General features: G+C 35.6%; 1 protein-coding gene across 1 annotated transcript; it reads right to left on the bottom strand.

The window, feature by feature from the left end:
• Positions 1-382: 382 nt before the first annotated feature.
• LOC117342819 (cytosolic phospholipase A2-like) lies at positions 383-18,114 on the bottom strand. Its single transcript, XM_033905078.1, has 18 exons — positions 18,017-18,114; positions 16,081-16,396; positions 14,689-14,731; positions 12,780-12,858; positions 10,578-10,727; positions 10,286-10,383; positions 8,950-8,984; positions 7,891-8,026; positions 7,079-7,215; positions 6,551-6,767; positions 5,961-6,075; positions 5,126-5,263; positions 4,552-4,632; positions 4,155-4,245; positions 3,782-3,912; positions 3,211-3,389; positions 2,160-2,346; positions 383-1,750 (listed from the first exon to the last, which is right to left on the bottom strand). Exons 2-18 carry the CDS (start codon positions 16,377-16,379, stop codon positions 1,536-1,538), a joined length of 2,331 nt encoding a protein of 776 aa, XP_033760969.1. The 5' UTR covers positions 16,380-16,396; positions 18,017-18,114; the 3' UTR covers positions 383-1,535.
• Positions 18,115-26,445: the final 8,331 nt, after the last annotated feature.

The following is a 26,445-nucleotide window of genomic DNA, read 5'->3' as shown; positions in this document are numbered from 1 at the left end:
GACAACGCTTACTATTCCGGTGCCAATGGTCTTATTCTCCTTGTAGTATTTAAGAAGCCTCCATGTAAAGCTATATTTCTATTTAATTTTGTCCTCTTTTAATTGATTTTGAGTTTGATTTGTTATTGTATAGGTATTCTTTGTTGATAGATTTACCAATACAATAGTCTCGGAAACATTTCTATTTTGAAATTTCTTTTTCTAAATATACAGTACTTGATAAAAACTTTTAAAACATTATGGTACCAGTGAATATAGTTTCAACATTAGCAAATAATAGAATAGTAATCATTTGTAAAATGTGTTTAAAAATACTTTAAGGAGATGAGCTCATCAAATACAATAAATACACCATCTGTTAATAAATAACAAAGGTTTTTCATAGCATAAATAACAGGCTTTTATTCAATTATCGTCTTAATATGAAATTATTTGATATGTTAACGCATCCACTCTTCTAACAAGCTTTCGGTGAATCGCACCTTCCTCGGGGAATTTCACCGACTTCCTTTCTACACAGCTGATTTTCCTTTCTTCCCTATTTGAAATTGTTGTGACTGTTTCCTCCTTCAAAGAGGGTTTACAACAAAATAGGGGAACTAGAACCTGTGAGCTAGGTCCATTTAATATTTTATTTCCTGGAAATCCGCGGAAAACTCATTGACTTGGAGTGCCTTTATGACGTCACATTTTAAATACAGACGGTTTGTTTTATTTCACTTCAACTTCAGTAAAAATCCACATATTTTGTGGCAGGTCATTCGGTTAACACAGGGTTTCTACATGATCATATACCATAAATAAAAATAAAACATCCGACACGATTTATGATCATCGATGAATAGTAATGATATCCTGGAACAGTTATATACTTTCATACCATACACTGGTTCAGATATATACCAATGCATATTCACATTAATGTTATTTCTAAATGATGTATCAACACCAAGTGAACGTATACAAACGAATGGGATTTTGTAGTGTATGTTACACAATACATTACAAAATCATGAAATCAATAAATAAGCTAAATCATAACAACAGATGAAACAAGAAAGACAACGCACGTGCACAGATATACAGGAGTGACAAAATCATTGTTGATTGCAGGCACAAGTACACGTTATGATGTATGGAAAAATCATACTGGGTATTTCATCAATGTTTCAAGAGTGACCCCCTCACATACGACCCGTAGTGTCGTCTGAATGTTACGGTAAAAGTGACAGACACTGACTGTGGATCAACAGAACATTCTTGTCCACCGTTTTAGCAGTTTAATTGACTGTTGATGACTTACTCACACGAATATGATTGTAACCAGAGTGTCCTCTGACCTACGTTTTAACTTTGTGACATGGATTGTCATCGAAAAAAAAAGAGGAAATAATTAATAGAAAACTCAGTTTACTGTGAATCTGGAATGGAATGCTGAACAACCACTATAACATTGGTATAAAATCTGTTTAAACCAATGCACCTAGTCGGATTCCTCAAGGGAGACGACCACTGTTCTTGGATAACTTTGGATATTATTGTGGCGAAGAGACACAATGCTGGCGTCGCTCTACAGCCTCCAGGATGTATTCTTTGACAGTGTCCAGGCTGTGATGAACATTGAACTCCATCAGTTTTGAAATACGAAGGAATTGGGTTTCGGTATATTCAAAGTTGATACTGTCATATATATCGTCATCGAACACAGAGAAGTCAGCAAATTCACGATCCTCTTCTGTTTGTGTAGAATCTAAAAAAAAATTATATTGATAGACATCTATAAAAGATAATCGTGACAAAATAATGTAGAGGCTCTACAACCAATGAATGAATTGGGAACTGGGAATTATAACAATTATCACAGAAAAGGCCGGTCCCAAAGTAAGTGTGAATTATTTTGTACTAAATACGAATGATTTGTGTATGAGGAATAGGTAAAATCGTCATGCATGAATTTTAGCCATCGGCCAAATAATTTATTTGTGTTCGCAATGATAGCAAAGGCGATATTATTAAGGACAAATATGACCCCCCCCCCCCCCCCCCCCCCCAAACAAAAACCCCCAAAAACACACACACACATATACAATTACATGTTTTATATCAAGTAGTAGGTAAAGGTATATCCATTTAAAGAAGCATGGTAGTATGATACTCACCTGTTTTATACTGGTGACGAAATTTGTTATTGACGAGGACGAAGTGAAGAATGATGGGACAGGTTAAGTCAGCCTCGTTTTGGAATACATACAACTCCTTTACGGGTTCGCTCTTGTACTGTTCTATGTTGATTGGCGGGAAGGGGACCTTGTGAACATCAGCCCACTGCCTGGCCAATAACAGGTCCTGTAATGAACGATAATACACGTTTAAAGGTATTGTTTTAATTTTAGATACAGAAATTAAGGGAAACAAGACGATTTCGCTAATCGCAGTATGAAGTTCTAGTGACTGATAGTGCAGCAGATAGAGCGCGGGCAAACTTTACCTTGATGTAGGCCAAAAGTCTAAATGTAGGTCAGAGTGATCTACTTTTGATAAATGACACACTACCTTACCTAGGTGAACCCGTGTTTACGAAGCATGAAACAATGAAATAGATAGAACTCGGACACGATTATGTGAGATAGGACAGAAAGACGGACGTACAGACATAACTTAAAAGTATAGCCCGTTGGTGGACTAGTACGGTATGGGGGACAGGAGAAATATTTTGTATGTTTATATTGATTAGGAAATAATGGTCTTACAAGGTATAATGTCCTCGAAACCGGCAAGGTCATACTAGTATGATGACAGGTAACACCAAGGGAGGACAAAAAACACAGAAAAGACAGAAAAAGAACGAATCTTTTCTAAAGTGCTGATATTGGTGACCAGGTCGTTTACTTATCTCTTCAATGTCCCCTGAACAGAAAACATGTATGAATTCCCCCACAATTCTGTATGGGTCCACTTTTACCTCTTACGATCGGTGTGTAGTGGGGTACATATCTTGTTCTTCGGGCTTCGGAATGGATTACATCGGAGAAAAGGAATTAATGAATACAACACAGTGTATCCTACGTTTGCCATAGCCATTTGTGTATATGCGATAACAGAACATAAATATATATCTATCGGTTTAATATTCAAAGCATTTACAGAAAAATCATGTCCAATATTAAAGAGGCGGGCAACATCAGTTTCAACACAAGTTGTTAAACAAACCTTGAACGGTGGGTTGTCGTCTTTTCCCCGATCACTGAACTCGAATGAGAGGACGAGGTCGACCTGGCGATCTGCTCTAAGGATTAGAGGGTAAGGTGAATTGAAGGCCAGCCCCGCATCTATGAGACACATGTATTTGTCGTCCGTGGACATCGGTTGACGGGCACAGGTGAACACGCCTACGACAGAATACGCCATTGTCACGTTTAAAACGTCATATGTATATATGTTATACTACCATGGATTTATATCAATTACATATTTATACATAATACACAATCAAATTAATCACATTACAATACTATCAAATTACAAAAAAAACCCATTAAAATGCAAGCAAAATTCTCCAAAAGTGATAAAGGCTGGGGATATTTGGGGGGAAACAGACAGATTTATAGATTTACATGGAGACTGTGGGGAAGGAGAACAAGACCAGGTGTTCCGAATATGTAGCCGTCTTGATAAAAATTCTAGGTTAATTTCGAGTTAAGATACACTTTGATAACATGTCTAGTATATACAGTGTACATCTAGATAGGTATTATATAGGTATGTTGTGATTTGTACTTACTGTCAGGCGAATCAGGGGGTCGATCATCCTCGTCCACTTCCTCTTCCACTTCATCTAGTGTCAACTGGTGCATGAAGTTGTTGACTTTGGCTGCTCGGCCAGTTCGATCGTCCAGGTAATTTATTCCACAACTTAGTCAGAGAGAGTAATACTATATTATACTTTGAGAAATTTAGTGGCCCGTCAAAAGAATTTGTTCCAAACCAAATTTACTAACAATAAAATAACGTGATTTTCCGTGATTTAGCTGGCCATGAAAATAGTTTATTTCAATGGTTAATGAGCAGAAGGTTTTGTTATGGTTTTAAGACATAATTACGAAAAAATAACTTGGAAAATATAAAATATCAATATCAGATGTGATAATGTTTACCTTTTGAGGATTCCCTTGACAATATCAATCCAAACACACAAGTCTTCATCCATTGTGTCCGTATTGTTCATATCGTCCAAACTTCCGCGTGCTGTAAAATGTTAACATTTTACATGTTTACACGTTTACTCTAACACAAGAGAAGCTACAAACACACGCAAAAAATAGTCAACAATAACAAACAACACAAAAAATTATTTTCAACCGAAATCGTATTAATGTAAGATATTTAAACAGTATGACGCTATGTTGTATGATATATATATATATATTAAAATGAAATATTATTATCAATCTTAGAGACGATAATATTAAGTAGGGTGCATTTAATTACGTGCATATAGAGATAGGTAAAACTTCATGAAAGGTTTTAGCTTTCACATACAAGTTGACTTACTTGATCGGGAAAGTTTTTTTGACTTAGCTTCCATTTCTGAGAAACTTTTATGGAGAGCTGTAAAGGCACTGCCACATATACCTATTACAAAATATTTAAACAATAAGTATAAATTACATCACTAAAATATTAAAAAAAACACATTATATCTCTCTAAGATTGGAACACTTGTATATATTCTATAAATCTAAGACTTGAACACTTGTACAAATTGTATAAATCTAAGACTTGAACACTTGTACAAATTGTATAAATCTAAGAAGGAACATCCAAACGTATTGTATAATTTGAAGATGGGAACACTTGTACAATTGGTTGAATCTAAGACTTGAACTCTTGTGCATATTGTTTAAATTTAAGGGGAGAACAATCGAACATATTGTATAATTTTAAGATCTGGAAACTTGTACTTTTTGTAAAATTTTCATAATAATTTATTTATATTATTTGTCTCTGACAAAGAAACTGTATCCAATGTCCCCGATACTGAAATCTTAATCAATTAAAACAACATAGAGACTATTTATTTTTGACTTACACATGCTTAGTTACAGATCTATTGATGGAAACTCACCCATCAAAAAGTGAAGTGGTAATTCTTCTTTCTCGGCCGTCATCTTTCCTTTATAGAACTCGCTACCAAAATCCTCCATCTTCGAGGACGTGGCATATTTCGGCAAATGGACTTCAAACGGAGAAATTTCAAGCCATTCTGAAGTTGAAAATAAAGTTAATTCGCCATATAGTATATCAATTTACTGTAAACTTGGACATTTACGCGAGGGGAAATTTACGATAATTACTCGGAGTCCTTTTGATCGCGAAAATTCCCCCCAAGCATGATTATTTTGATATCCATTTACGTAATCTTAAACTACAAATAGGTGGATCGATCGCGAAAATTACCCCCAAGCGTATAGTTTACATATCGAAATCGCGATATTACCCCCCGCGAAAATAACCAGGTTTACAGTATATTACTAGAACAGCAAGGTATGAACAAGGAACAGATCATCATTAATCGATACCAGTGAAATAATTCAAATTTTAGCACCCGGCATTAAACCTTTACAAGACACACCGGAATGACATATGAAGTCCATCCAGACATGTATTCTTGGCCAACCTTGGCCAGTTAAAAGTGATAGGATACTACGGAGCAGAAAGAAGAGGGGTGCCAATCTAAGCCGTTTTGTGGACACTCAGTAATACATTTTTTTCTGCAGGAAAAATATCATAAGGTATTCTATATATAGTATGCTATTCGAAACATCAGATTTTGTGTGTACTGAAAACAAATCTCAGCACGCAATTCCAAAAGTGGCTTTAGAGGAAATGTACAATAGGAAATATCCTGCGGGCCCATCCATCCACCCACCCATCCATCCATCCATCCCTGTTTTACTTACCATGGAACTGTTTGACGGGTGTATCGACCTTGGCATGGACGCAGGACAATAGCGGAAGTGGACATCGTCCGTCACGGACCTTAACCTGCTGGTCACTCCACTTACTGTACATTCTCTATAATGAGTTAATGTGTTTAGTTAGTATTCATCAAAGAGTAACTTTTAATATGATAATATTTTAGTAGATAAACACTGAATAGCACCATTGTTTGAGCTTAGTCACGTTCAGCATGTTTACGTATGTTCAATATTGGCGGTAATAACAGAAAATCTGAAAAGCTCAAGACGTCGGTCATTTTACTAACTTATCTTTTGCAGATATACCGTAAATCACTTAGGTTTCGCGAACACTTAATTTCGCGAACTCTGATCTGAAAATGATATAAAATTATCGAATGATGAGCTATTAGATTCATTGACTCATAAAGAGTCATATCTCATTAACCGATAGCTTTGCCGCCATACAAATGTGTTATTTTCGGACAAGTGATCGCGATTTACTCTCTTCTCGTACATGTAAACGCGAAAATAAATCCCACGCGAAAAATAAATGTTTTACAGTAACTTGATTAGCAGTTCACATTACTTACATCAGGGATAAGCGTCTGTCCTATCCAGTGGCCGAACAGGTCGGTGAATGTCCAGGGTTTGCCTTGGTTCTGTTTCTCTTTATAGCTCTTTAAGAACGTCTTCAGGCTCATGATCGTCTCCCACACTGACTTGCCTACACATCCTCGCAACTCATCTTCAATCACGGAGGGGTGAACATCGGGCCAGTCGGGGTGAGAACACAGTGTAGATAGGTACCTGTGTACGACAATATGCGTTAAACGTCCTAACTTTAATTGGTATCTATTATCCGGTGTAAATTCATTTAATTTGATCCTAGAGACTTTTTCGTGAAAAAATCCCCATTTCAAACCAGAACCGATACTATGTTTTACCGGAAAGGTTTAATGAAGAATGCCATCGCTGATCAAAATTATATTTTCTCGTTAAGAGGTATTGCAGATTAAAGAAAAATGAGCTAGTATATGCATACTATAATGTTATCATTGGTATTTCATAATGATGTAATTATGACATATATGAATATTCAGGTTATGTAAGGTACCTACCAGCATGTCCCAGACAGACCGGCAGTGTAGGTCACACAGTCCAGTAATCCTGTGTCCACCAGCGCTTTGTAGACCCCACTCATCGCCATCATAGCCCGAAACCCACCTCCAGACCCAAGCACCGCTATTGTGGGCACCTGTTTAAAAGTTGGATGAAGTGTACAAAAGTAACAAAAGTTATTAACAATTCTAAATCGGAATTTAGTTATAAATAAAGCTGAACTTAAAACAGCAGTTTCCTCCTAGGACTCGGTAATGATGAAAGGGACGACAAACAGCAGTATTTATAATGAATATGCATTCAATTCATTATACAATGACCCTCTTAACATAAATTATTCTTTGGGATTCGAACCACCATAGGGTTAAATGTTTCATTCTGGGTCGTAGGGACACTTCAATACCCTGTAGTGTTGACAGTGGTTATGTCCTTTGGCATCCATGAAATGAGTTCAATAATTAGATATTCCACGAAGCATTTATACGAGTGGCATATCGAATTATTTAACGAATTTAATGAATATGAAATAAGCATGCGCGAAAGAGTATTTTATCAATTTTTTTTTTATTTTTGATAATTTATTCTCAAATTAATACCATAGAAGGTCGCACGATTGTCTTTGTAGAGAAACACATACTGCATCTTACATCATACATTTTATGACGTCACAATAGCGTTATAACACGTGTGCCTTTCAATATTTAAGATACGATTTATAACTGTATTCCATGCAAGAACATTTCAATTATATGACAAAACGTGTTCTTACACTATTGAAACACCTCTCAAGGACCCTGTTACATGCACTTACCCGATCCGACTCCGACGTAGGTAAAGGATGACCGAGCAGTTTCTCCAAGGCTTTGACTACGAATGGACGCCTCGCTCGTCGGAAATCATTTTCTCCCTGACAAAGTTCCGGACCTTGACGAAGGTCTGAGCGATGCCTGTTTACACAGAGAAATACATTAGATGACGCAAGCTAATGGTCAAAGTCAAAGTCAGACATTAAATTTACATCTCACTAGTATATACACCTCATATACGATAGTAAAATAACTTAAGTTATTATATACATGTAGTTCCTCAAAATGTAATTTGTATTGGCATTTAGTAGATGATATCTCACCAGAATAGTATTTATATAAAAACATCCCAAAACGGAATAGAATTGCTTTGACTAGAATTCGTCTATCGGCACAAACCCTTCATATTGACACAGGACGTTATCGAAATATTGTAAGAAATGAACGTCTGTGTAGAGTCTGTAACTCTAGCGACATAGAAGACGAGTATCACGTTCTGTTAATTTGCTAATTCTTTCAAACCCTATGGTCAAGATGTATTAAAAAGTACTACTGAAAAAAAACATATGTTTTCAAGTTGACCCAATTAATATGTACAACTAATTTCAAAGATTTATCAATGTTGAGTAAATATATATATATGATGCTACACAAATACGAAAAAGTATTATTTAATGTATATCGCCTATTTTTTAATTGTCCATTCTCTGCATAATTTGTCCTGATGAGCTGTAAAGCTCAAGGTCAATAAACAAATTGAAATTGAATAGTGTTATGAAAGATTTGAATAGACTTATGAAATATGATATAAAAAAGAACGATATATTCCATTTCAAAAAATTCAAATCAGTTGGGTATCTCAGTCTACCTGATAAAGAAATGTGAAATTTGGAAGACTGATAAATTTCCGAAAAAGTTGGTTTTTATTGTGAGCTATGACCAAATACATGTAATCATATTTCATATACCTGATGACATGGTCGGATTTATAATTAATTACAGTGTGTGGTGAGGATAGAAGATGGAATGGAGGATATTATAAATCTCATGCTAAATGTACTTACAGATAAACATTTGTGTGAAGTCTCAGTTCTGCATTCTGAAAACAGATCAAATTTATTCAAATGAAAATAGCAAAACAAAGTGGTATAATGATGTGAACGGAAGTAAAAGAAACTTTTAGCAAATATGCGTACAGGAAAATTTAAATTCCCCGACAGTAAAATAAACCTTATATATCATATAAGATATCTCACAACAGTAACATAAACTTTAAGTATATTTATATATTATATTTTATATATTAAATACCTTACAACAGTAAAATAAACTTTTAGTATATATGATAATATTAAATATCCCACAACCGTAAAAGAAACTTTTAGTATATCATAATATTAAATATCCCACAACAGTAAAATAAACTTTTAGTATATCATAATATTAAATATCCCACGACAGTAAAATAAACTTTTAGTATATCATAATATTAAATATCCCACGACAGTAAAATAAACTTTTAGTATATCATAATATTAAATATCCCACAACAGTAAAATAAACTTTTAGTATATCATAATATTAAATATCCCACGACAGTAAAATAAACTTTTAGTATATCATAATATTAAATATCCCACGACAGTAAAAAAACTTTTAGTATATCATAATATTAAATATCCCACGACAGTAAAATAAACTTTTAGTATATCATAATATTAAATATCCCACGACAGTAAAATAAACTTTTAGTATATCATAATATTAAATATCCCACGACAGTAAAAAAACTTTTAGTATATCATAATATTAAATATCCCACGACAGTAAAATAAACTTTTAGTATGTCATAATATTAAATATCCCACAACAGTAAAATAGACATTTAGTATATCTTTTATATCATAATAACGAATAACCGACAACAGTAAAATAAACTTTTGGTATATTATAATATTGAATAACCGACAACAGTAAAATAAACTTTTAGTATATTATAATATTAAATAACCCACAACAGTAAAATAAATTTTTAGTATATTATATATAAAATACCCAAGACAGTACACTAAACCTTTAGTATATTATATATAAAATACCCAAGACAGTACACTAAACCTTAAGTATATTACAATATTAAATATCTAACGACAGTAAAATAAACTTTTAAGTATATCAAAATATCAAATACGCCATGACAGTAAAATAATCCTTATATATTACAACATTAATTATCACGTGACAGTAAAAAAAAATTTCAGTATATAAATATCCATATCAAGTTTAATAAGTGAAGACAAATTTATGTTTAAAATGTATCAGCTGTGTCGATCAGATTTAAAACAATGACGGCCATAATTAAAATAAACAAGTTATCAGTGCATCATACTACATACATACCTTATAGAGCTTGATGACTTTCGGTGTCTCTTGGAGATTGCCAGTGTACTGTCCGTGAACACCATCAAGAACCCAGTTTTTCTCTTTAACCATGATATCTGTAATAAGAATAATCTTGATTTGCTAACAGATTTGTGATAAAGAAATAACACATACACACACCAAGAAGAAGAAGAAAAAGAAAGAAAGAAAGAAAGAAAGAAAGAAAGAAGAAGTCTTATCAACTGAAACGGAACCAACTAGATTCATAAAGAGGCGCCTCAGTGCAGATGAACTAGAAGTAGTATCTTACCTATTACTGGGTTGTCGATGCCTTTCTTCATTGTGAATGTTTTCGTCTCGTTAAATACAGGGTTTCTGTCATCATATCTTACATTTGTCGTGTATTGTTTCTCTATTGTCTGAGGGAGACATAACTCCACATATGAATCAGGCACATCAACTAAAAAGATAAGTGTTTGAGTCTGAAGAATGTAACTTCTAAAATGACTATGTTAACTTGTGTAACTTTTCCTCTTCCTAGACAATACAAGATACACGCCTCTGATCATTTATCTTTGCAGTTATTTTTTTTGAGAGGGGGACTCACAGGATGTTTATTTCCGACTTATTTGGCAAAGCTCGTTTTGGGGGCCAGCAAACAGTATCTGCCATGTTTTTCCGCAGTATCGTACAACATTAGGGTCACGTTCTAGAACCACTTCCCTCGAACACGTACTAGGAGGAGACGGAGGAGACTGAGAGATGTTTCATACACTTCCTGTTTACTGTAACAGCGGAAACACAATCCCCTTCTCAAGTGTGTATAGTCTGACAATACGGGAGATAAGTACTGTGTACATTATCATATATTTGTAGGTCATGAAATACATTTGAATTATCTTATTTATTGTTGCAGGCCCCGGAACAACACCGTTTTTAAAGGGAATTCACTCAAAGTTTTTCCAAGAAAACATTACATGAATTAAGGAAAGGTTTCCAACTAAGATTTTCCACTTAAATATGATAATTCTTTCCAGTAGAAAAAAAGAGCTATTAATTACATACACTATACGGTATGTCACCCCTAACTGTTACCTATGCTGTCTGGTTACGTCTATATTCTAATGTATGTAGGTAGTCATAGCTTGATTTTCTACAATATCCCAGGTCACCTTTAAATTTTATCTATACTATCAGATCGCGTCTAAAAATTCTGATGTATGGCGATAGTTACATAGCTACATTTTCTATAGTGACACTCATTGGTGCATGAGGAATTACAGCTTTAAGGCAAATCAAACCCAAAGTTAATGCTCCCTCCCACTCCAGACCCTCCCACTCCAGTCCCTCCCACTCCAGTCCCTCCTACTCCAGTCCCTCCTACTCCAGGTCCCTCCCACTCCAGGTCCCTCCCACTCCAGTCCCTCCCACTCCAGTCCCTCCCACTCCAGACCCTCCCACTCCAGTCCCTCCCACTCCAGTCCCTCCTACTCCAGTCCCTCCTACTCCAGGTCCCTCCCACTCCAGGTCCCTCCCACTCCAGTCCCTCCTACTCCAGTCCCTCCCACTCCAGACTCTCCCACTCCAGCGCATCCTACTCCAGTCCCTCCAACTCCAGTCCCTCCCACTCCAGTCCCTCCCACTCCAGACCCTCCCACTCCAGTCCCTCCTACTCCAGCTCCTCCTACTCCAGTCCCTCCCACTCCAGTCCCTCATTCTCCAGTCCCTCCTACTCCAGTCCCTCCCATTCCAGTCCCTCCTACTCCAGCCCCTCCAATTCCAGTCCATCCCATTACAGCCCCTCCTACTCTAGCTCCTTCCACTCCAGCCCCCTTCCACTCCAGCTCCTCCCACTCCAGTCCATCCCACTCCAGACCCATCTACTCCAGTCCCTCCTACTCCAGTCCATCCCACTCCAGCCCTTTCCACTCCAGCCCCTCCCATTCCAGTTTGTCCTACTCCAATCCCTCCCACTCCAGTCAACCCCCACTCCAGCCCCTCCCACTCCAGTCCCTCCCACTCCAGTCCCTCCTACTCCAGCTCCTCCCACTCCAGTCCCTCCTACTCCAGCTCCTCCCACTCCAGTCCATCCCATTCCAGTCCCTCCTACTCCAGTCCCTCCTACTCCAGTCCCTCCTACTCCAGTCCCTCCTACTCCAGTCCCTCCTACTCCAGGTCCCTCCCACTCCAGCGCATCCTACTCCAGTCCCTCCTACTCCAGCTCCTCCCACTCCAGTCCATCCCATTCCAGTCCCTCCTACTCCAGTCCCTCCTACTCCAGCTCCTCCCACTCCAGTCCATCCCATTCCAGTCCCTCCTACTCCAGCTCCTCCCACTCCAGTCCCTCCTACTCCAGTCCCTCCTACTCCAGTCCCTCCTACTCCAGCTCCTTCCACTCCAGCTCCTCCCACTCCAGTCCCTCCTACTCCAGTCCATCCCACTCCAGTCCCTCCTACTCCAGCTCCTCCCACTCTAGCCCCTCCCATTCCTCCCTAATCTTATTCCTACTTACATATGTCGAACATGCCGTTGTGGAGACCAGAAGCTTTATCAACTGTAACGTCGACACACGGCAGCATCCGTAATTTCGGCTAGACATTGTAGAAAAAAAAACTTACTGATATACAAAATTGAAATATTATTATTTGTTTGCATAGGGCTTTACTGCTCAGCTGCGTACAAGTACATACTTATTAACATGTGGTAGTGGTGATTGAGATTTTCATAATTTAGTTTCATCATTTATAAAATTATTCAATATATTTAACTCTACTCACACGATATTCCCGCAATAGTGTTTATTTCTATTGAAATTCGTCCTCAATATCGTTACGAGGACAACAAACTTCTCTCTGTATTTGCATTGCGTCTTGATGTAATTCAAAAGCTTTTTGTCGACAACCCGATTCTTGCCAATAGGATTAGGCTTTTCTTTGGTAAATATTTACATGTTTAGCATTGTCATTAAAAGGGAAAATAATATAAAAATAAAAGAAATGCGAATATCATACGAAAAAAAGAGACCCAACAGATGGTTAGTCATCAAAACTATATATTCAGAATTACGATGTAGTAGAAATTAAATCGAAGTCATTAAAATATATGTAATAAAACATTTTGGAAATTTTAGAAATAATTTGTCATAAAAAACAGAATACTGACATGAAATCAGATTTTAATATAAAAAAAATCAAGGAAAATGCCAAATTATAAAAAAAAAACACTATCGACAAATCATCGCTATTAGATGTTAAGTCTGATAAACCATTATCTTTGTATAAGAAAGAATTCCAACGGTTCAGAAAATCTTGATTTCTACAGGTAAATACCAGGTAAAATGGTAAAACACAGGTAAAATGGTAACTACCAGGTAAAATGGTAAAGCACAGGTAAAATGGTAAATAACAGGTAAAATGGTAAAACACAGGTAAAATGGTAAATAACCAGGTAAAATGGTAAATAACAGGTAAAATGGTAAAACACAGGTAAAATGGTAAATAACAGGTAAAATGGTAAAACACAGGTAAAATGGTAAATAACAGGTAAAATGGTAAAACACAGGTAAAATGGTAACTACCAGGTAAAATGGTAAATAACAGGTAAAATGGTAAATAACAGGTAAAATGGTAAATAACAGGTAAAATGGTAAAACACAGGTAAAATGGTAAATAACAGGTAAAATGGTAAAACACAGGTAAAATGGTAAATACCAGGTAAAATGGTAAATAACAGGTAAAATGGTAAAACACAGGTAAAATGGTAAATACCAGGTAAAATGGTAAAACACAGGTAAAATGGTAAATAACAGGTAAAATGGTAAAACACAGGTAAAATGGTAACTACCAGGTAAAATGGTAAAGCACAGGTAAAATGGTAAATAACAGGTAAAATGGTAAATAACAGGTAAAATGGTAAAACACAGGTAAAATGGTAAATAACAGGTAAAATGGTAAAACACAGGTAAAATGGTAAATACCAGGTAAAATGGTAAATAGCAGGTAAAATGGTAAAACACAGGTAAAATGGTAACTACCAGGTAAAATGGTAAAACACAGGTAAAATGGTAAATACCAGGTAAAATGGTAAATAACAGGTAAAATGGTAAAACACAGGTAAAATGGTAAATAACAGGTAAAATGGTAAAACACAGGTAAAATGGTAAATAACAGGTAAAATGGTAAATAACAGGTAAAATATCTGCGATAAATACAGAACGGTGTACGGTGTATGGTATGTTATACCTTTTTGTTTTACAGGTCAAGTGGACTTGATTCACACAGGTCGACAATAAAGGATGATAACAAGCAACTTTCAAAATACATTTTTCTTGGGTTAAATTACATAATAGGAGGTGTATATTCAATACCTACCATCTGTACCTACCGTATATCAAATGGTTTGTGAGAACCTTATCTACGTACCTTATGTGTCTGTACATGTTGTCGGTGGTCCCGTTTTCTGCAACTGTATGTTGATAGTTTGTATTTTAACAACGGTAGCTATTGTTATAATGTATTGTGACTGGATATTTTATACAGTACAAAAGGTTCCTCTTTTATCAAATAACAATTAGAACTCCAAGTTATTCGACTATCCAGTGATAAATAAAAGTGGTTTTAGTTTAAATTGTCAATTTCCATTTAACAACGTATATACAACATATGAATTATTAAAGTGGTTTTAAACTGTCGATTGGTGACAGAACACACTTGGTTTGTTGATAAAGAGACAGACGTACTGAAACATGGTTAAAGTCATTCGACTAGACTATCTCAGCCATAATTATAAAACTGATTCCATTTTAAAGAGGCTTACCCGCAGACGGACCGGTAAACGGCACATCTCCAATCACTAAATAAACTTCAGTACACGTTTCTATGTGACAAAATTAGAGGCTTTCCGACTTTATTTCTTGAAAACAATTACAAAATATGTATTTAAAAGACGTTTTAAAACTCAACCTGAGAGGGAAATGTATGGAATATAACGGCAAATCTTTTTTGTAAATCGCCGCTGCCTTTGAAGTTATCACTGTGCGGCACTGTGCACGTGCTTGTTTCTTTGATGTGTCAACCAAATTAGACTCCACTTTATAGCGGGGACTTATTGCAGGTTGCGATTAAATAAATAATATTAAAAATGAGGTTTTAATATCACTTTTCAGCGTTTTATAAGAAACAAGCACGTGCACAGTGCCGCACAGTGATAACTTCAAAGGCAGCGGCGATTTACAAAAAAGATTTGCCGTTATATTCCATACATTTCCCTCTCAGGTTGAGTTTTAAAACGTCTTTTAAATACATATTCTGTAATTGTTTTCAAGAAATAAAGTCGGAAAGCCTCTAATTTTGTCACATAGAAACGTGTACTGAAGTTTATTTAGTGATCGGAGATGTGCCGTTTACCGGTCCGTCTGCGGGTAAGCCACTTTAACTGTTTTTTTCTCCTCGTTTTATTATTAACATAAACCTTAACTATGCTACATCGCTTAGTATGGTAAAAGTTGATTGGCAGAATTATTTGATTCGTGAGAATCTAATTTCTCCTTTACTCCTGTGTATGTAATTCCTTACAACAGGCGGGCAAGACAGACTGAAGAATGCTGCGAAATTTCATAAAATTTTGTCAAGACAGTTTTGCCAGAAACTTTTTCAGAAATTATTCTATCAGGATATAAAATTGATGTTAAATTGCGTTTAGCGTAATCACCTTTTGAACAACTGGGTCACTGTTTAAAAACATACAACATAATTACTCCTTGTTGGAGTTGTAGAATATTTTTAAAACATTTGTAGCATTATATTTATACTTACATGTGATCGTCTTGACCCACGTGATCGTCCTGACCCACGTGATCGTCCTGACCCACGTGATCGACCTGACACACGTGATCGTCCTGACCCACGTGATCGTCCTGACCCACGTGATCGTCCTGACATACGTGATGGTCCTGATACACGTGATGGTCCTGGTACACGTGACCGTCCTGACACACGTAACCGTCCTGACACACGTGATCGCCCTGAGACACGTGATCGTCCTGATACACGTGATGGTCCTGGTACACGTGACCGTCCTGACACACGTGACCGTCTTGGTCCGGACACTCCATATCGATTTGTCTTCAACCTAGTAAAATTCATTAGGTAATAAGTGTCGGACGTTTTGTGACATTTTTCACAATTGAAAACTTTTAGAGACTAAGATAGTGTAAGCAGCATGTGTTGATAGATTCATGATATATTTTCCTGTTTTAATTTCATGACAAAATCTCATGACTCACGAACCATTCATGTCTTAATACATTTCTTGCATGAATTCAATAGAATGCAATTTATTTTTATACGCATTTATTCATTTATTTATGTGTTTGTTTATTTTATTTATGTATTTGATTTATTTATTTTCTTTTAAAATTGAACTTGATTTATCACACAACAGTGAAGATGATTGGGAAAGGAAAAATGATGCACTGTGAAATTTAATTAAAAACAATAAATAGCAATGCTCTCTTATATATAAACTGAGTTGCTCTGTTAGTGTTATTGATCCCTATAAAAGGAATGATAACAATAATTAATATGGTATAAGCAAACCCAAAAGAAAGATATCACAAGTGTTGTTAAATACTAACCCGTATTCATCACGTGACTTTTTTATGTGCTTAACACCTCCGCAACAACCAGGGTCATATCATCATTTGACATAAACTAATATTTAAGGTGCAATGCTCTGTTATATTATCATTCCATTTTTGGTATTCTGACTATTTTCCCATTTATTCATCCGCTTCAGTCAGAATACTTCCGACCGATTTGTTGTTAGGTGATATACAAACATACTAAAATATGTTTTATACACTGTACTAGGATTGTGGAACTATCGAAGGTAAGTCGGAGAATCAAAATGGGTCTGATGTTAAAATATAGACAGGGGGCATCATCCTCATAATTAAATAAATCTGACTTTTTTTTTGTAAGAAAAAAGAACATCAAATACTGTTATATGCTGAACCGGTGCTCCTGGTCATAAAAGTAGGTAAGGCATGCAGAGCTACAGCGAATCTCGAGGACAAAAAAATGTAATCAGCTGTCTCAAAGGAATGTATACAAAAGTGCAGAGGACCTTAAATAGCTATTTTGAAACAGATACAATAATAAGACTTCAGCATACAGCTGTATCGTCCATTTAGGTCGGAGCATTTAAGTTTGGGATCATTTTTTGTTAGATAACGTTGCATCTTGAAATAGCAAAATAGATGAAATCATATCAAAGATCAAGCAAAAAAGTAGTTATCCACATTAAATAAACATTTCTTTTGATAATACCAGGATGACAATTTTACTATGACGGGTCAAAAGTATCCTTCGATATTCCAGGGGTTACATTCATCTTTCATGGTAGGTTTTACCACTTATGGTGCTTATATAGAAATTTACATGATTAATATTTAAAAAGAAGGAAAGTAATTTAAAAATCAAGCTAAACAATTTTACTCGACTTTGGAAAAACTTGTCAGTCGAAAATCTCACGGGAAAAAAATGATAACTATGATAAGTATTTTTAGAGCTGTACCTGGTTATTTTAGGGAAAGGGCTGCGACTAAGTGTTACAATTTGTGCCCAATCCCGTTTTCATGATTATTAACCCATTATGGCAAGTTTGGCGACAGTTGTTTTTATAGAGGTTATGCGACACATATTATTATATACATATGTATATCCTGTATTTTACATAAAGCTTACTTACCGTCGACTGCTGTGTCTAGTATGCTTGACACCTCCTAAAATGACCCTGGCTGTTAATAGGACGTTAAACAAAATAAACCAAACCACTAATGTGCTCACGTCCCTGATCAGTATCATATATATGTCACATCCTTAATTACTTCCTCATTTCCCATTTATGGTGGGCCCGCATCACTTAACAACTGTTTACTTCTCAGTAACCGCAACAGCTGACCTCATACTTCACACAGTTTTCGGGGTAAATGATAATGGATCCCAGACCTAATATTGAACTATTAAGTTCAAATTCACAATTTTTGTAGTGTTCCTGAAAACGAATTTTCGACCCCTGTCCACTATTCTCGTTCCGTTTTTATTTGTTTTTGTTTTTGTTAAAAGTGATACGAAATAGCCTCATATCAAAATAAACAGTATTCATATTTAGTACTGGTGCGCAGCGATGACCAGGATATTTGTATCCTGTCCTCGTTGTGTGGTACATTCATAATTTATGGGGGTTAAATTTACCGTTAGTCTCATTGTGTACAACTAAAAATGAGACTCATTCATAATTTGATGTTAATTTTGTCCGCATGATCCTATGTTTCAAACATATGCATATTCTTCTCAACAAATTGACCCCCGTTGACAATGAACGTATGTAAATTATATACCACAATGTGTAATTTGTATTGACAAAATGTTGCTATTGTACAGGTAACAATTGTACAACAGAAACGCATATTTAAATGTTGATTACTAGTAAGTAAGTAGTATTTACCTAGCTGTACATGTGCTTGTCAGATAATGAATACAAATAAACTCCACGTACAGATTGGTTCGTAACCGACTGAGCTATCGCTGCCCCTGAAAATCCAGAAGTTTGGAAAATAAACAAATGTCCGTTATGGTTTAACCAATTGAAATTTTCTGGATATTCAGTATTTTAGAAAAAGTGCACGACACTTTTGCGAAGAATTTAAACAATCGTAGACAAACCTCGCGGGTTGTTATAGACACTGTTTCGTACTTACTATGCATCATTGGTAGTTTAAAAAACAATTCTAATGAACACGTTATAAACTACATATGGAGGAGAATAATATAGAAAACCAATTGTCATTTATACATTTAGCAATGTTGATCAAGCACTAACCAAATTACATAAGATATTAATTATATAGGATATCTTAATATAAGATTTTAAGGTATCGTATATCATAAGGTATTTCATTTTGTTATCTGTTGCTGTTTTTATTTTTCAAAATTGCCTTAGTGTAGGTATTTGTATATAAAACATACTTAATCATTCAAAAGTGACTTCGAAATTAGGAATTTTTCGGTGGCAAATTGGGAATTTTCACAAGATTTTTTAGGGGAATGGGTCCTTTTAACGCATCCTGTTTTTATTGTAGGAAAATCCCTAATATGTTTATTTAAAGATATCTTATTTTAAAGTAAATGAAATATAGTAAGATACAATTGATCTTATATGTAATGATATATATATAAGATAACAGATCAACACTGCTCCAGGAGTTAATAACTTGGCTTGCCATAGAACTACTTGATTGTGAACACGTTAATTTTGGAACCAAAGTTTTTTTGTCTTATTTTGTTTTGTGTGTGTGTTTGTGTGTTTTTATCAATGAGCATCCAAGAGTCGGAATCAATTCGTCGTAGAAGAAATGAATCGAATGAAATCATGACAAGTAAAAGAGGTCGAAAGACGCCATTGGCAGGATAAGTTAACAAATGAAATAAACTTAGAAACTGTGAGAGAGTCCAATGGCGGCGGACCTCCACCAAACATTGGGGTAACCCTTGGTTATATACACCGACATACACTCCCTAATTACACTCACGTTCACACGAAATTTACATATACCCGTAGGTCGGTACTAAATATATCAAATGAGGTTGATTATACCTGTCATCCACCTCATATCATGTACATAGATGTTGAATAAAAATTATCATTTAACGTTTTGCACAAAACAATAAGCAAAATATGTACATTTACGTAAATAAGATGCTTCTCTATAAGTTACAAAGAACGTTAATCCACCAACATTACAGCACTTCTACACATGCTGTACATAACGTGCCCTGCTGATGGTAATGATAATGAGTTACACATGCGTTATTGAGAACTAGGGGAGGTAACTCCTGCATTTATCTCGGAAAGAGCAAAGTTGTTGGCAGTACTCTGCAATAGTCACTTATTTGTTTACCAATTAACAGGCGTCTGTATCTGGTTATTATTTGTATATGATAGATATCATCACCTACTCCAACTATATAAAACAATAATATGCGGAGGAGATAATATGTTTTTCTATTAATATTATAACCAGATGCAGACCCCTGTGGTCGAATTTCATTCCGATAACGCACCAATATATTTGACATGCATACAAATGAAAATTATAACAGGATATGGTTATTGTCATCTCAGTTTTACTGTATACGTCTCTGTTTGAAATTTTAAAACGAATCTTGACGTTAATTGTTTTAAGTACAATGTCGTGTCAGCACGGTAAATGTTGTAGACTTATATGTTTTCCTCAAAATATATCATGGAAGGATATATATATATATATTTCTCTCGGTACAACTACGACAGGAAATTCAAATCTATATCTTCGGATCACCAACACATAGTGTATATGATATAAATTATTGACATTGTTGAACATTTTTGTCGATGAAAAAACACATTACATTTGTCTACGAAACATGTGATCAAAAGAACTTTTGTCAAAGCAGTCTTCGATTGATTGTACACAAGACAACACACTATTAGCACCATTCAAATGTAATCAAGCGTTACTGTATTACACAACACCATATAGCCGTTTCGTCCGTCTAGGACTTTTTAAGAGATGAAAAGGACTCGAGGTGTCAAGGGAGGGAACTCAACATAGGTTTAATGAATGTCAAAATCAGCTTTGGGAGATACTACAGACCGATATATCCAATGAATGTCAAAATCAGCTTTGGGAGATACTACAGACCAATATATCCAATGAATTTCATTAGAATGAATATAGGATTTCTTTTGAACCAAGTGTTTTTTTTCTAAACCGTATAATTGCATATGCGTTACAAATTATGAATTCTACCATGTTTGCTATGTAACGCCAGTTTTGATTGGTTAAAAACCATGTATTATTTTCCAATAACCCACGCTCGTGCCAATAATACACGCTCGTGAGTCACGGCTGTTACAATTTTAAATATCTAATATTCACCCGTTTCATAAAGGGTTACTATAGCCGAGTGGGCTAATGGGTTAGTCTTTCAATATATTTTTATCACAACGCGAGTTCGAATCATACGGAGGCCCCCACTTTTTTCTCTTTTTTTTATCCTTTTTTTTTTAATTTTCAAAATCAATGCCATATGATAGATGCTCTTGATCGTAGTACTGTATTGCCTGTATATTTCATCAACAAATAATGCAATACTCAAGAAATAAATTACAAGGTTTTCCCGGGGTTTCTTTGCTGTTTTTCTATTAGAAAGAGGTCGATCTCAGAACTAAACAGTACATGGTAGAATAGAAATAATCAACTTTGACTTGTGTATTGTTGCAGGATATACAACTCGGACTCGGATATTTTGCAATTTTAATTAATAACTCAGGCCTGCGGCCTTCGTTATCAATTTAATTGCAAAATATCCTCGTCCTCGTTGTATATCCTGCAATAATACACGAATCATCGTTAATTATTTCTTAAATAATAACTGCATCTCGACCCTGCTGTAGTAAACTGTAGAGAAGTGTATCGCATGTTTAGAATAACGGCAGATCGCGAATAAGTATGAAACTAGCATCCCTCACTACCTTACCTGTAATAACGTACGTGTAATTCTAGCCCGAGTTTTCTGTGGCCCCGTCACCATGTCTGGTGTAGGGGCCCTACACCAGACATGCCCCTACACCGGACATGGTGACAGGGCCACAGAAAACTCGGGCTAGTGTAATTTATACAATATAACCTTCAGTCAGCACTATGTGCTCAGACGTTAAACATCCAGTGAAGATATAAACAGCCAAGAAGAATAGATTATTTGTTTTCACAGTACAAGATCGATTCTTCATTTAATTTTTATGTTATGCTCAGTATAAATTAGGATATCGCCACTGCCAAACTAAATTGTATTGATCTTTAACCACTGAACGAAATATCAACTGAACGCAGTTCTTTGTCACCCTAAAGTACAGCATATTAATCCATCACTGATAAAACGCAACTTCATGTATACTGTTGGTTTTTAAAAAAAAAGTAATTTTGGAGACAAGAGGCCCATGAGCCTTAACGGTCATCTCACTCTAAAGACCCTTGTGTTATTGTAGTATGAATACTCAGTACCAAGTCAATCGGGAACCGTCGGCACTTTCCATAAACGAGAAAATAGTACCAAGTATGGTGGCACTGTTGGCCATAGCAGCCATCTTGGATTTCGGACTGAGCCAAATAATAACAACACTTGGTCAGGACCATCTCAGGTTCATTTCAGGTAAATAAGAGCTTAATCCCACATGTGGAACTTGAAAAGAAGTTTGAAATAGATGTTGTTCAGGAAAACCATGATAGCCCAATCATGTTACAAAATGGCCGCTGTGGCTGGAATGTCAAAGTTTTTACGAGGCCGAAAAATAACAACACTTTGTTGGCTCCCCTCCCTTAACATCCTCAACTATTTCCAGCTCGAAGGCACCAGTTGATCTGGAGAAAAAGTTTAAAGTGTGTTTTTCAAGATGGCTGCCATGGCGGACAAAGCATGATGACAATAGGTCATTCTAACCCTTTGGGTCTGATAACCTAACAAGAGATCCCAGAGGGATCTTGGCGCCCACCATTGAATGATCTTCATAGGTTCCATGTCAGATTGATCTTTTCCCTACTTTTCCCTTCATTTTACTAATCTGTGCAAATTGAGACATCCCTCCAGTACTTTTCAAACAAGGGAATCCTAGCTATATAAGAAATTTGAGATTTAACGATAATGGCTGTTTGTTTGCCAGGTTGTTTTCAGGACAGACTGGTCCAAAAATGCAATACAAGGGACCAAGGGGAACTTACTTATGAAATTTGAGAAAGATCCATTCAGTACTTTGAGAAATAGAGATAACAAACTTCAATTGTCAAAATCCAAGATGGCAGTCTGTCGGCCATATTGTTTTCCAATTGATCTCAAAATGCAATAAGCATAACGAGGCACCAAGGGGAACCTCCATATGAAATTTGAGAAAGATCCCTTCAGTACTTTCTCAGAAATAGCAATAACAAACTTCAATTGTCAAAATCCAAGATGGCTGCCTGTCGGCCATGTTATTTTCAGATTGGTCTCAAAATGCAATATGCATAACTAGGCACCAAGGGAAACTTACATATGAAATTTGAGAAAGATCCCTTAAATACTTTCTCAGAAATAGTGATAACAAACTTCAATTGTCAAAATCCAAGATGGCTGCCTGTCGGCCATGTTGTTTTCAGATTGGTCTCAAAATGCAATATGCATAACTAGGCACCAAGGGAAACTTACATATGAAATTTGAGAAAGATCCCTTAAATACTTTCTCAGAAATAGTGATAACAAACTTCAATTGTCAAAATCCAAGATGGCTGCCTGTCGGCCATGTTGTTTTCAGATTGGTCTCAAAACGCAATATGCATAACTAGGCACCAAGGGAAACCTACATATGAAATTTCAGAAAGATCCATTCAGTACATTCTCAGAAATAGCGATAACAAACTCAATTGTCAAAATCCAAGATGGCTGCCTGTCGGCCATGTTGTTTTCCGATTGGTCTCAAATCGCAATATGCATAACTAGGCACCAAGGGGAACCTACATATGAAATTTGAGAAAGATTCCTTCAGTACTTTCTCAGAAATAGCGATAACAAACTTCAATTGTCAAAATCCAAGATGGCTGCCTGTCGGCCATGTTGTTTTCGGATTGGTCTCAAAACGCAATATGCATAACTAGGCACCAAGGGGAACCTTCATATGAAATTTGAGAAAGATCCCTTCAGTACTTTCTCAGAAATAGCGATAACAAACTTCAATTGTCAAAATCCAAGATGGCTGCCTGTCGGCCATGTTGTTTTCCGATTGGTCTCAAAACGCAATATGCATAACTAGGCACCAAGGGGAACCTACATATGAAATTTGAGAAAGATCCCTTCAGTACTTTCTGAGAAATAGCGATAACAAGAATTGTTTACGGACGGAGGGACGGACGGACGGACGGACGACGGACCACGGACGCAGGGCGATTTGAATAGCCCACCATCTGATGATGGTGGGCTAAAAAGTCCAATACACAGGTGATGCTGCTCCATAGCAGAAGTTTGTCAACAATTTTTTCCACATTAAATATCACTGAAAAAAAAAGAGAAAAGAAAGAACCAATCTGAAGTTAAACTGATTGACAGTGTGGACTATTCGTAGGATATGTATTGCAAGTTAAAATATAAAGCATTCTTTATAAACTGTTTCACTGTTTATTGGCCTATTTGTATTAATAACATTCATCACTCCTTATGTTTACAAATAATTACATATATACACACTGTATACAGTGTTGTTTTTACCACAATCTAGAGTCAAAACTCCAAAATATTCCTTGTCAAGGTCAAATGACAGGTCAAGGTTATCACCGCCTGACAAGGTCACATGGCACTCAAAGGTCATCCTCCCCAGTAATGTAGGTAATGATGACTTCCTCAAATATATAAGTTACACATCCGAGACTTTTGTGACAATAAGCTGTATGGTATACCATAACTATGTACAGGAATAGTCGTCCACCAAACCCCTTCTTCATCAACATTCCGTAATTAACTTAAGGATTTTTTTAAACTTAAAATCTAATAAGGAAACCTTAGTTAAAGAATTTTCCATTAATTCTGTAATAATGCTTTCCCCTGAATTTTGAAATTTTGAGTGAATGAATTTTCTTAAGGAATACTGATGCAACATTCTCACCAAACATAATCATTGAAGTCACAGAGGCTGGGTTCTTTCCACTCTGTAAAAGACCCATCCACAATAATTTGCGTATCTTTATACTATTTCATTTAAAAATCGATATCATGTCAATTATCATCAGTGTGAAGTTTCAGAAATTATTATCTTAATGAAAAAGTAAAATTACAGTTAAATATTTCAAATTGTACGATGAAGACATTAATTAATCACCTTTGTTTATAATAAATGGAAGATAATATACAAGCATGTTAAATGTACACAGAATTGTAGCTATAATATTATAGGTAGTGTATAATATAGCTAACATTACAACAGTACAATGTAAGGATGATTATGACATTCAGGGAGAGGTTTGTTGTGTTATTTCTGAAATGATGACATTGCTAGCCGATTCATTTAGCTGTGACAAAAAAATTATCGTTAAAAAGTTGATCAATAAAAACTATATAGACATTGATACAAGGCTGTGTAGAGGCAACTTATAGCAGGGAAATGTTCAGCCTTTTAAACAAACTGAATATTACTGTAAAATTTCAAGAAATACAAATGTACATCCGACATAAAAATGATGATAAAATATGGATTGTCCTAATTTTGTATGTAAACAGTATTCGAATGATGACATAATAATGATCACAATGTAAGAGAAAAATGTTGCAAAATACACACACGTATATAAATATATAACTGGCCAAATCATTTGATACATACTGGTATATACTATGTATACTACCAATGTATGTAGTATTACCTCTATAATGTATTCCTACAGGGTAGTAAATTTAATCTTTGGAACCAAACGAGGAAGCGAGAATAATCCGACCTTATCTCCTTCATTCAAGTTTCAAATGACACTGTCAGAGGTACTGACATTTGAGGTCTTGAGGTAGAGTTTAATTTCCATTTTTGAAATAAAACATATAGAAATTTTTTATACAAATGTTTTACAAACCAGCTGATATGTGGGAAACTAACATGACATACATGATTAGGGTATTAACATTTTTCACTACAGTACATGGAGCGAATTCGTACCTTTTCTGGTCAAAAGAGACAGAATATGATTATCCATACCAGGCCCTATCAAATATGTTAGGAAATAACCGTTAAACGGTATGTACCATCATTTCATGATGTAAAATACTTTTGGTCCACTGTAATGGTATACCATTGATGGTAATGAACCACTATAAAAAGGAGACCCTGTCTAATATACTGTTACTGATTAATGAAAATGACCCACAACAAATGAAAAAACATATCTACTTTTAATGCTTCTCATGTTCCATTTCAGGCATTTAATGGATAGATACTTCAATGATGGTTTATGACCTTTGGTTGACCTTGGGTCAGGAGAGCCATTGGCAACCAGTTACAAAAGGTAATGCAAGCATCGTGACCTTCACTTGACCTTGGGTCAATAACCAATAACAATAGGCAATACA

Source organism: Pecten maximus, chromosome 14, assembly GCF_902652985.1.
Source record: "Pecten maximus chromosome 14, xPecMax1.1, whole genome shotgun sequence".
NCBI lineage: Eukaryota > Metazoa > Mollusca > Bivalvia > Pectinida > Pectinidae > Pecten > Pecten maximus.
This window is presented reverse-complemented; position numbering and strand designations above follow the sequence as displayed.